Below are 12008 nucleotides of genomic sequence, written 5' to 3'. Positions count from 1 at the left end.
GACAATGATGGTACTGTTGAACCCAAGAGATTCCATGTTCCAAGCCTCTGCCTATAAGGGGTTCTCAGGGCCTGCTGAGACGTGCTCCATCAGCAGAGAAACCATGATGTGGCACTCAGCAGATTCAGGTTCCCAGGAAACTCAAGGTAAACCCAAAGGTTCATTTGGGACATCAACCATTTTAGGGTTGGAAGACACAGGAGGATACAAATGATTGCTGTAATACACAAAAGTTTTATTTTTGACTTCCTTCTTCTTTTCTGAAGGCAAAATAAAATAGAACTGAACATCAATGAATTTTGTACAACAAAAACAGCTTTTAATATGGAATAGTCCATGAACATTTTAAAATCTCGGAATGGCTTCCCTTTTTCAAAGTCATGCTTTCTTGCAGTCCACAAGGAGTTGGCACGGAGGAGACAGTGGCAGCAGCGGGTGAGGTGACTGGAGGACGGGGCTTCTCTCAGATCCGTGTTAGCTGGTGCCACAGACTGGATGGGAGGATGCTCTCCACTTTCTCCATGACAAAGTTTAAGGGGGCAAACAAAGTGCTGAGGAACTGTAAAGAAACCAGAAAGACACAGAAGTCAGCAGAAACCTTGTTCAAGACTATAAAACAAACCTCTCCACCCACTCCTGCAGCTAAATCACTGCATTACGAAAGTCTCAAAAGGCGACCATGTCATCTTTATGTTTACAGGAAACATCAGCTGATGGTCAAACTTGCATTCCAGTCCTTGGCCCCAGCACTGTTAGATAAGGGGGAGAAGTGTCAGCTGACAGCCCCCTCACTCCCCTGACAGGTGGCCCACAGTCCTGAGGTCTTCCTGCTAGTCTTTAGCATCTGCTGGTTGCCATGCAGATGACTGGTGTCATCAAACAGGAATGACAGATTGGTGGCAAGTGGGCACAAGAGTTAAAAAAAATGGTGACAACTTAGACCAGCTGCTCATCTAGCTGGGTGTACAGCTCATTTTAAATGGAAAAGGCAATTTTAAAGGTCAAGTGTGTTGTGTATGAATTTCTTTGCGATTCCACTGCCTCCCAAACAGCAGCCTGGGCTCCTGTCTGAGCCACGTGTTTAGCAGCATGCCTGGGACCCTGGGAGAAGGCAGCAAACTGGCTATTCCATAGAGGACAGATCCTTGTTAAGAGGGGCTGTTCCGAGTGCACCTCTGGGAACTCTTTCATTTGGTTACTAAATTCCTTTCTGCTTTTCATGTAGAGAATAAAGCTCATTAGCTGTGTCTTTTAAGAAAGCCAAGTGCTTCACGTGAGACTCTTTTTAAAATATTATCAAATCCATTCTAATTCTGTTCTTGTGAAGAATCAGCTTCACTTCCACACCCCATCCAGCATCTGGCAGAAGAGATGCCCTACCCATCAGGGAAGAGAGAGTTGTTGGGATGCTTTCATTGCCCTCTCTCTGCTCAGAACCCAGGTATTTTCTCACTGAGGTTCAACACCTGGTTCCTGTACTGTGGAGCCCTTTGTCCTAAGCCCTTGTCCATTACACAGCACCATCCATACTACCAAGAATTTCTCATAGAAGTGTAGTGCAATGTGTGTGTATATATGCAGAGGGGATCACAGTTCTGAGGTCAAGCAAGTTTAGGACATTTAATGAAGTTAAATCAGGCCCCTTTACTAGGTATACGTTCTGTGGACTGTGGGTCTTCGAGAAGAGGTATGGTGGGCAAGTTTCCCAAATTTGCTAACCCAGAATCTTTCCTGTTGTGTTGTTTTGTTTTGTTTTTGGACCCGCAGAACTGGTCCAAAACCAGTTTCACACTGGGAAGGCCCGCAACACATTATATAGCCAGATCATCAAATGCGAGATCCATAAGATGGAAAATCAAGACAGCATAAAATTTGGGATCCTTCTCCAACCTGTGTTTTACACCAATTAAATGTATTTATTTAGTAAAGCAATTAAGTGCTGGGTGAAATATAAAGGGGTGTGGGACAAAACTAAACTCCCACTGTCAGGAAGCTCAAAGCCCAGTGAAGGAGGGGGCCACGAAGATATGGACAGAGCAAACTAATAACCAGATAGGCTATGATGGCAATCGGGATAGAGGCCCAAACAAAGCACTGGGACTGGAAAAGGGAGAGAATCCATTCTGTTGAAAGCAGCAGGAATACTTTTGAGAATGAGGCAAGTAAAACGGACTCCAGTGGATGCTTGGAATATGAAGAGAGAGAGATAGGGTAAGGATGGTAAAGAAATAGGAGCAGGGTGGGCCCTGCAGGCTCAGTAAACAGCCAGAAGAGAAATGGAAAAGCAACCGTATGACCAGAAGGTAGTAAATGGTTCAGTTTAGCCAGGACAGTTAGAAGAAGTAGAGTTCAAAAGTGGCTAGAAGGACACTGGGGAGGGCCCTGTGTGCCAGGCTGGGTCTGCAGTTAAGAAACAGGCACCCATGTCAGTGCTTCAGCAAAGAGGAGCCAGTGCCATCCTCAAGCGAGTGCCAGGTACATGGCAGTTTCTGATAACCTTCTGAAATTATCCTTTGTTAAGTGCATAGAACCACCCTACGGAACAGATGGCCTATCCTTTTCAATTTAGAGCTGGACTGGGTGCACCCACTCATGCAGTTGGAAGGCATCATGGGTGATAACAGGCCTGGGAATGAGCAATTACTGCCCAATTACTCTGAAAGCATTTGTAAAATCCTAGTTATAAGAGAATAATATGGAGCAAGTCTACTGATTGCCTTCACCCAACATGTATGTGTATAACTACATACACAGACACATATATAATCAGAGACCACCAAGGCTCCACAAACCACAGCATCTGTCTATAATGCTCAACTCCATCAAGAGGAGTTAAAGTGTTATAGTGGTCTGGATAAATCAGAGATTCTGACAGGTGGTAGAAGATAGGGCTTAATAAACAAGGTGATATTGCTGGCAAAGTTATATCCTGAAGACTTGGCCAAAAACAGATTTAGAACTGTTGAAGTTGTGGTTGAGTGGGAAAGGAACTGCTGAATATTGAGCCACTGCAGCCATGGAGCTGTTGCAACTGCTGAACATGAGCCAGCACAGCTAGGTAACAGGCACTGCTCAAAGTCTGTACTCTGGGTGATTCACACACACTAAAATGTGCAGACCTCAAGGAGCCACACCTTGAGCTGCAGAATGAATGGAGATGTTACAATGTTGGCTTAAAATAAAGGCCTTTTTTGTTTTTTATTTGTTTGCTTTGTTTTGGGCACTAACCTGACTTGGATAAAAAGCACAAAATTGAGGCCTCTGAAAATCAAGAGGAGAGCTTCATCCCGTTTGATGTCCATAAATGCTCCCTTTTCCCCATGCTGCACAGCAAAGTACAGTGGCCCCTTCTTTCCTGGATGACACCTGCCCTTCTCAACAAGGTTCCACAAGAATACTAAGCCCCAACGCCTCCAACGTATAGAATGATTCTCTTCTATCCCTCCTATCTAGAATGTTCCATCCTTGGGAGAATTCACAAAGACTCCCTTGAACTTTTTCCTAGAGGGCCTAATTTACTCTCTCACAAACCCCAGTTGAGATGTGCTTCCATCGTTATTAAGCCACCTTCCCCCACAGCATGCCTTCCATCCCATACCTGCAAGCAGGCAGCAGGCAATGTAGTGAGGTGTCTGAAGCTGCTGAACCCTTCCACTTTGTAACCAAACAAAGGCCAGTGGCTCCATCAGGAGATATTTTTAAAAATGTCTGGAGGTGCATGACTGGCTTGGGATGCTCAGTTGTATTTCTGAGCATGTTTGAAAATTAGTCAATATTTTTTAGCTGGAGACCCAACCAATCCACAAGGAGAAACAGCAGTTTTCACTTGACTTAAGGGGCACTTTACTGCTGAAAAGTTAAGTCTGAATGAGCAACACCAAGTAAACCTGGAACAGCCTATTTATCTCGATGTCTACAACTGTCCAGAGGGCAGAGATACATGGTCAAATCTTTAACCAAAATGCCCCAGGATTCAATGAGCGTCTCGTGGTGAGAAAATGCAACTGAACTAGTAAAAAAAGAGAATGACACTTCAATTGCCTGATCTTCCTTTTCCTGAAACACCATCACTTAGAAGGTCACGGCTCCCAACAGGCTTCATTAACATTCAAAACGCCTCCGCTTATCTGAATAACTTCCAGGTGCCCTACTGCAATCAGACAATTGACATTTCACGATAATCAATATCAGGCTTCAAAGAGGTCGAGGCCTATAAGTGAAGATGAGAGTCAGAAATCAGAAGTCTCAGTCTCAGGGAAGGAGAGACACTAGAGAAGGAAAGACAGAGGGGTCAGAATCCTGACCTTCCCACACTCTGTGAGGAGGTGGGTTTGGAATGATAACGTAGTTATATGTGCAAGCTTATCTTTGTAACTAAACATTCTAGGAAGAGTTAGTCCTAAATCACTGAGGTAGATTAGATTAGGGGGAAATGCCAGTGGAAGCTGCTCCTTCCACTATTTCCCAGTGGTCCACGCTTCCCTGTGGGCTTCCTTATGGGCCGCACATCATGGTCACCATGTAAACATGCTGGAGAGTTCCCAAGCCCACAGCTGGGGGTGGCAGTGCAATCTCTCTGCATCTACTAAAGGTCATCGTCCCAGGGATATTATCTCAGGAAAGGGCTGAGAAAATCACTTTCACAAGCTGCAAATGGTCGCAGGCAGCCTCTAGGGCAGTTGCGATAACCTGCGGGGTGTGGGGTGTGGGGTGTGGGATGGGAGCTTCGGGAGAGGCCTAATGAAGTGACCAGGGTGAAGATGCAGAGAAGACTCTGGGGGCAGGTCGAGGAGGCGGCGGGAGAAGGGGCTTGTCTCATTCAGGCCATCCATCTTCCTTCCCCACACAGTCTCTACAGACATTTTATGAAGGGCAAGATAAATGTGATTCTCCAGACAGAGGTTGAAATGCAAACTTATCTAAAGTACATTTGAAAACTATGGGGAGCTGACCAAACTACCACATCTTGGTATAGCAGAAAATATAAGGACCCTAAAGGCAGATTTATATTTTATTCAATCATTTGATGCTATACTCAAAACCAAAGCTTTGAAAACATGAAATGAGTGGTGTCCTGTCCCGCATCCGTAATGAACACCCCTCTGCTACACTCTGGAAGCACAGCTGTACGGCCAGTCCTAGAGAACACCCAGTTGTATTCTAGTTGCTGTCCTTCCCTCTGCATTCCCAATCCCCTTGCTAGTTAAAGCAGGCTCAGGCAATTATTCATTCCATTCAATGCAGTGGTTGTACAGCTGTGTCACCAGGGGAACGCTTGACAACTGAGTTGCCCATGCTGACCCCAGACCAAGAAAGTTCGGGTTGTAGGGACAGGCCTCAGTAGCTTTTAAGTTTCTCGATATTTCCAAGGTACAGCCAAGGAAACCACTGATTCCTGAAAAGCTTCCACCTGAACAGCTCTGACGGCATACCATGCAGCTGCAAGTGGCTGCCTGAAGGTTCAGCTTTCCAAGCAGTGCCCCTGGGAGGAGACAGTAAAATGCCCTCAGTCTTCATCCTCAGAATCTGCTGGGGGCTTTGTGAAAAATACAGATTCCTCCTGCTAATACTCAAGATTTTGGATTTCTGGTGGTGCGGCCAGGTGAATATGTAGACTGGAGGCTGGGAATCTCTATTGATTCAAAACTCCCACCAAGTGCTATTACAGTCAGTTTAATGAAGAATACTGGACTAATGACATATTTTTATAAATATGCTCTAAAAATATTTAACAGAAAACATGAAAGTCCAATAATTGTTTAATGTAAATATATTCTTATTTTAAATTTTACTAAGTCACACTCAGAATTTTGGCAACTACTTTTACTCAGAGATTGGCAAGGGAGTAGAAGAAAATAACAAGTAGTGTAGGCCCATAAACTAAGGAACATCCAAGGCAGCAATATGGGTGATAATGGGTGTAGAAATCATGTCATGCACAGAAGACTTAAGGAAATGCAAGATATTCTACCTGGAGGAAAAAACAGGTAGTTGGTTAGAGGTGGCCATTAATTAGTGAGCTGTCCTAAGGATTTGCAAGAGGAAGGAGGGCTTTTTGGTGTACCCTCAATATAGAATAGGAATAAGTGGAAACCAAAGGGAGGCAGATTTTTACAGTACAAGGAAAAGTTCTGAGTCATCCAATAATCAAATGGGCTTTGATGTTTATAAATATGTGAGCGCCCCATCACTGAAAGTATTCAAGATGAGTGTAGGTGACCCCCACTCAGGGTTGCTGTTAAAGGCAATTTGCTTCAGGTCCCTTTCAACTCTAAGAGGCTATGATTATAAGCATACAAGAAGAAAAAAAAATGCTAAGCTGTATCTGATTTTTCCATTGATTCTTTCTGCAGAGACCACTACCATATATTATTTAATAATCATTTATTGAAAACCTCCTATGTGCAAGGCACTGTGCAAAGCCTTGGGGATACAGAGATAAGGAAGACACCGTCCTGCTCTCAAGGAGCTCACATTCTAAATGGGACAGACAAGTTTTCAACAATTATAATACGGTACAATAAATGTAAGAATATACGTATTCATGGAATACTGCGGGATCATAGAGGACAGACACCTAACTCAGCTTAGAAGAACTTTAAAGAAAGCTGAGTATAAAAGAATGAAGAGGCATTAGTAGAGTGGGTGAGCAGGGTGGTGACAGTGAAGGGCATACCACACACAGCAAACAGCACATGCAAAGGTGCAGAAGTGTGCAAGAGCCTGGTGCATCTGGGAATGGTGAGTGATCCACTGTGGCTGAAGAGCAGTGACTGTGCAAGAGTTGGGAGAGCTAAGGCTGCGAGGTAAGCAAGGGCCAGATCATAAAGAGCCTTGGATGCCATGCTGAACAACTGGGACTTGATCCTGAAGTCAGTGAGAAACCACCGGAGAAATTTAAGCAGGGAAGTGACATGCTCAGATGTGCAATTCAGAAAGACCATTCTTGTGTCAGCATAAAAGAAAGACTGGTAGAGGATAAGACAGGAAGCAAGGAGACCAGTTAAGACTATGGCAGGAGTTCAGGCAAGAAATAACAAGGACCTAGACTAAGAGGGATGCTTTGGGAAAAGGAGGGAAAGAAGAGGTGAATCACATTTACTGAAGGCCTAGTTGCTTAGGAGGTTAGAACTGACGGATTGTGAAGGCCGAGACAGATGGGATGTGGGGAGTGAGAGAGGGAAGAGTTTGGAAGGGCTGCTGAGTTTCTGGCTTGAGCAACGGGGTGGATGGTGGAGGTCAGGAATACAGGAGGAGGAGCAGTTTTGGTGGTGGGGGAAGAGGAGTGATGAGTTCAGTTTTGGAAATGTTGAGATTGAGGTGCCGGAGGGATTTCCAGTTCATCTTCAACACGCATGAAAATACTCTTGCAATTCCAGTCCCTGAACTCTGCCGAGCAGAAAATGTCACTCATCTGGAAAGGGATTAAATCAACCCAGCCAAGTTAGAAATCGTCCTTTCTGATTGCACTCGCCTTGAAATCTGAATGGAGTTCCAGGGAAGCAATTGATACTCTTTTCCTTATTCCTTCTGTTTGAAACTCATCTGTGGCAAGATCAGTAAGCTTATCCTCAACTGCATGTGCAGGTTGCAATGGTCAGTTTTCAACAAAGAAACAATGGTTCTTGGCTGTCAATGCAGATGGCTTTTCTTATTAAACTCCTCTCCTCAAGCTCCTTAAAGACGCTTAATGGATTTCCATATTTCTAAATGTCATTTCAGTTTATTTCTTAATAAGCCCTTTACACCCTCTGTTTATTCCTTAAACAAGCCAAGGGTTTGCAGCCTTTTAAAAAATTATTTAAATCATCTTTGAAAATGTAAATCTCATCCTTTACTAAGGAAAGACCCACGATATCCAAAGATTAGAAATAATGTCATTCAATTTACAGAAAACTGAATAATTTCCCACACATTTTTTTTCCCAATAATTTTCCAATAATTTTCCACACATTGCTAGGATTCCCCAAATCATTCCATCCTTTTGGACCTCCTGCATTTTTTGGAAATGGCTGAGAATTTGTGAAATGAGGCAAGGCATGCAGTAACAACCTGCACTTTCTCATTTGACCCTTAGCACTTTGATTCCATTGATGATCATGAAAATTAAATGGTGAGCAATGATCTTTGCAGGCTTGTATCCATTTCTGCAAGGCAACCCCGTTTCTCTTACGCTGCTTCCCTTGGCTTTCCCAATCCATTCCCCGAGGCCTCCCTCTAGGCAAACACTCACAGCTTTTGCGAAGACCCCCATAAGTTCCGGGAACTGATGTGTCAGGAGGGCCAGCATGGCTGTGAAGGAACATAATCCAGCAGTAAAGAGAATAAAGAAGGGAAGCTCCTTCTTTGGGTAAACTGAGACTTCATGGAAAGCTGTGGAGAAGAGCAAAAGGAAAATATCAGGGCTGGAGTAAAACGCATTCTCAGGGAAGGTCTATATGGTGGCACTGACTCGGGAGCTTGGGAAAGACTTGGAAGCCTATTGGAAATGAAAAAATAGCACACCTGACAAACCGTAGCCAACATCTGACCCAGCCTTTGGAGGCCCATCTGCTGGTCACAAGTCTCCGGCCAGGCTTCAGCACTTTTAAGTGGAGGCAGGAGGGGGCAAATTTGGGGGTGTCACCCCTTCATGGGAGGGAAGAGGAGCATCACCTATGCCTAATGTATAGTATTTTTTTTCTCAAAAGCAAACACAGATAAAACAATGAAACTACTCAAATTACAAAACACGTGTTCATTGTACAAAACCTGGAAAATCCAAAATCGAGTATACAGAGGAAAAAGGCGCCCCATCCATATGTTTTCCTTCCTGTATTTTAAAAATCATTATAATGAGGTGATACTAGTTTCTCCTGTATTTTTTCCTGGCATTCTCTAAGTATGTCAGTGGAGGATGCCACCCTCACAGAGAGACATCCAGCGAGGACCTCACATGTAGGTCTATTCAAACTGCAAGACGGGAAGGTCAAGGCTGCTAGGGTTATATGGCACAATTGTAAGAGACTCTAGATGACAAATACACTTCCAACAGCCATCAAAAAGCAAGAAAAGCTGGTGCTCTTTAGAGCGCCTTCTATAACTTTTATATTATATTTCAAACATTGGGTTTGGGAAAACCAAAAAGCTGTGGTACAAAGGTCAAGAGAATCGCCGCCTCCTCTGTGCTCGTTATGATGCTGCCTGAGAGACTGCCTGGGTGGATGGGGCTGGCCTGCAGGAGGAGAAAGAGCCAAGTGCTGGGGGTGCTGCGGGAGAGGCTGTGAAACTGCACGTGAGAAACAGCCCACTCTAACCAAGAGGACCAGAGGGCTCCATGGTCCTCAGGGAATACAAGATCTAGAGGCCTTTCCTCTATCATTCAGCTCCTGTTCCTCAGAGTCCTCAACAGTAATCCACAAGGCTGAATACTGAGGGTGGAGGGGATCCAGGAGGAGCTCCATGCAGACAAACATGCCTACTACGTCCAGGTAGATCAGCCTGCTGCAATTCAAACACACAGAGCAAGTGTGCGCAGGGCCTCATGTGGCTATAATTATACTTTTAATGTGCAAATTATGGGTAGCACTTAAAACAACCTACCTTCTTCATATCCTCACCCTCAACATCCAACCAAAAAAGATTTTGGAGGGAGACCAGACTTGGAGCACTGCATTCAATTAATGTGAGCCATAATTTTCTATTTCGGGCTTATAAAGATTATCCCTATAAGGTTTCTCTTAAGAACTGTAATCTTGTTCTAATAACCAATCTATCCCCATGGAAACTTAATTGGACTCGATTAAAACATTTAAAAACATTGTGCTTTTCAGAAAACTGCCTTTCTTACCAGAAAACCAAAACTTAACAAGGATCTCCCTGAAGTGGGGAGTCAAAAGGTAAACTATGGGCCCACGGTGAGGATTTCTGAAATCAAATCTAATGTGTGAGGCACCAGACTCTTTTCACAATCAAACTTGAACAGTGAGGAACACATCACGTGATCTCCCAGTTCCCTGGGTAACAAATCTCGCACTGGGTCTGGCTGGCAAGGAGGCAAGTGAGCACCTCCTGCTACCTCAATCTGATGACAGCCATTGAGTTCTGCACCCAGATCCCACCATGCTGGAGACTCATGACTGGCTGGATAATGCTGGTGTTTGGAAATTTACTATGCACCCAGGGCTCTAAGGTTACACTGTTCCTCTGGGGAAAGTACTTATATGTTACAGCTATAAGATATTGATATAACTGGGGCTGGTGAAAGGGCAGAGATGGCAGGAGAAAAGACAGAGAAGGGAGAAGAGCTGAAATTTGGAGCTTATTATCTAAGGGAGAAAAATAGATCCTAAGTCAGGGCCACATGAAGAGCCTGACATGATCCTTGTACACAGTATGATTTGATAATAACCATTTAGCCTGAATTGTCAAAACAATGTTGTATTACAGCAAAGCAAAATAATATTTTCCACATGTGGTGTGGGTCATTAGACTGCTAGCAGTGTAAGGTAGTGGAGGGCAGAGTTTTCTTTTGTGTGCTTTCATACAGTGCTGAGGCTGCACGTGTGCTCTGCACATGGTACTCTGAGCCACTACATGCAACCCACGAGGTGCTCATGGGAAATCCCTCTGGCCAGAGCACAGCCTCACCACAGAGCACACTGCCCTGCCCCACAACTCCACCTCTGGCCATGGTGCCAGCTTCCTGGTACTGCCTGCCCACCCATGACTCATGAGCAGCTCCCTCTCGGTCAGCAGCTCTTCTTCAAACTCCAGTCTGTGCAGACCACATCTGTCCAGCGGAGCAGCCCAGGCAGAACCCTCACAATGGACCGGCCCAGCACATACCCGCTCAAACCAGGGGTCTCTGTGCTCCAGCCCATCAGTGCATAGGGTTTCTTCAGTTACATTTCAATCCTTTGGCATTTTTCCCTTTGATAAATTTGGAGAGACTTGGAGGAACAGGAAGCCAAACCCACTCACATAATTCACTTGAATACATATGCTATTAAACAAGGACAGGGGTTTGGAGAAAAGTAATAAAAGATAAGGAACATTCTAAACATTGATATTCCCACCTCTTCCAATCCCCACCTTTCGCCACACACCCTCACTGGCTGAAGAGAGGTGAGACTTACATGGAAGCAGCTCTCGGTCTGCTGTTTCTGTACAGATTGGGTAAGGATAAAATAGGTGCCCCTTTTCCAAGGGATAAGGGATCATCCGAAAAGCTGAAAAGGAGAAAAAATATGTCAGAGATGTCCAATGTTTGGGTCATAACTTCCCAACTGCAAAAAGGGACGTTTGAGCGTTTTTATAACAGGGAACGCTTCTACAAAGGAGGCAAGGCTTACCCACCCAAGCTATGTGCCAGATGAAATGTCAGAGATAAATTATGATGTATTACTCACACATTCATCTCACACTATATATTCTGGGCAAACCTCACAAAACTGGGTGGGACAGAGGTGCAGAGGGGTTGGGAAGCCATCAGTATCAATGCCCAGGGTTTCATCATCTACTAAGTATTATTAAAATGTTATGGGCACTAATTCAATATAGCTAAACAAATAGTAATCATGCAAACATGGATTAAAATGCTTCCCCAAGAAGCAAATGTGGATCGACTTGTTGGAGTTTGTCTAGATGTACAAATATGAAAGGCATTCTACCAAGTTGATTTAAAAAATACTGTTTAAGTGGATTTGAATTCCAATCAAGATGAATAAAAACAAAAATCTAAAAACGATAACTCGGGAGGCATTTCTAAACTTTATTAAAAGTTTAAATCTTAAATATCATGTGGGAAAACTGATCTGGAGAGATTAATTATCTGTATTTTGATGACATTAGGTCACCTAAATTCTGCTTTTGTAGCATCAGATGACATTAGGGCTCACACTGAATTACGGCTTTCCAATCAATCCATCCTTTCCCATGATCAAGTGTGTTGCTCTCCCTGTTTCAATGTCATCAGCATGTTAGTCTCACTGTTCCTATGAACAGTACTCGTGGAGGTAATTTTTCTT

General features: G+C 44.0%; 1 protein-coding gene across 14 annotated transcripts in view; it reads right to left on the bottom strand.

The window, feature by feature from the left end:
• Positions 1-214: 214 nt before the first annotated feature.
• Positions 215-12008, bottom strand: part of ST7 (suppression of tumorigenicity 7) — a 276697-nt gene continuing 264903 nt past the window's right edge. For 8 of the 14 annotated variants that reach the window (XM_007982682.3, XM_007982684.3, XM_007982686.3 and 5 more), the window contains 3 exons: positions 11118-11210; positions 8234-8373; positions 215-559 (listed from right to left, as the gene is read on the bottom strand). In XM_007982682.3, coding sequence (XP_007980873.1) covers positions 464-559; positions 8234-8373; positions 11118-11210 — 329 coding nt within the window. In that variant the 3' untranslated portion in view covers positions 215-463. Of the gene's footprint in view, positions 560-6367; positions 7415-8233; positions 8374-11117; positions 11211-12008 lie in introns of those variants that run through there. The other 6 variants (XM_007982681.3, XM_007982683.3, XM_038004448.2 and 3 more) reach the window with 1 other exon arrangement.

The sequence above is a fragment of the Chlorocebus sabaeus genome, chromosome 21, assembly GCF_047675955.1.
Source record: "Chlorocebus sabaeus isolate Y175 chromosome 21, mChlSab1.0.hap1, whole genome shotgun sequence".
Taxonomy (NCBI): domain Eukaryota; kingdom Metazoa; phylum Chordata; class Mammalia; order Primates; family Cercopithecidae; genus Chlorocebus; species Chlorocebus sabaeus.
Note: the sequence above shows the minus strand (reverse complement) of the source record. Positions and strands in the feature narration are given on the sequence as shown.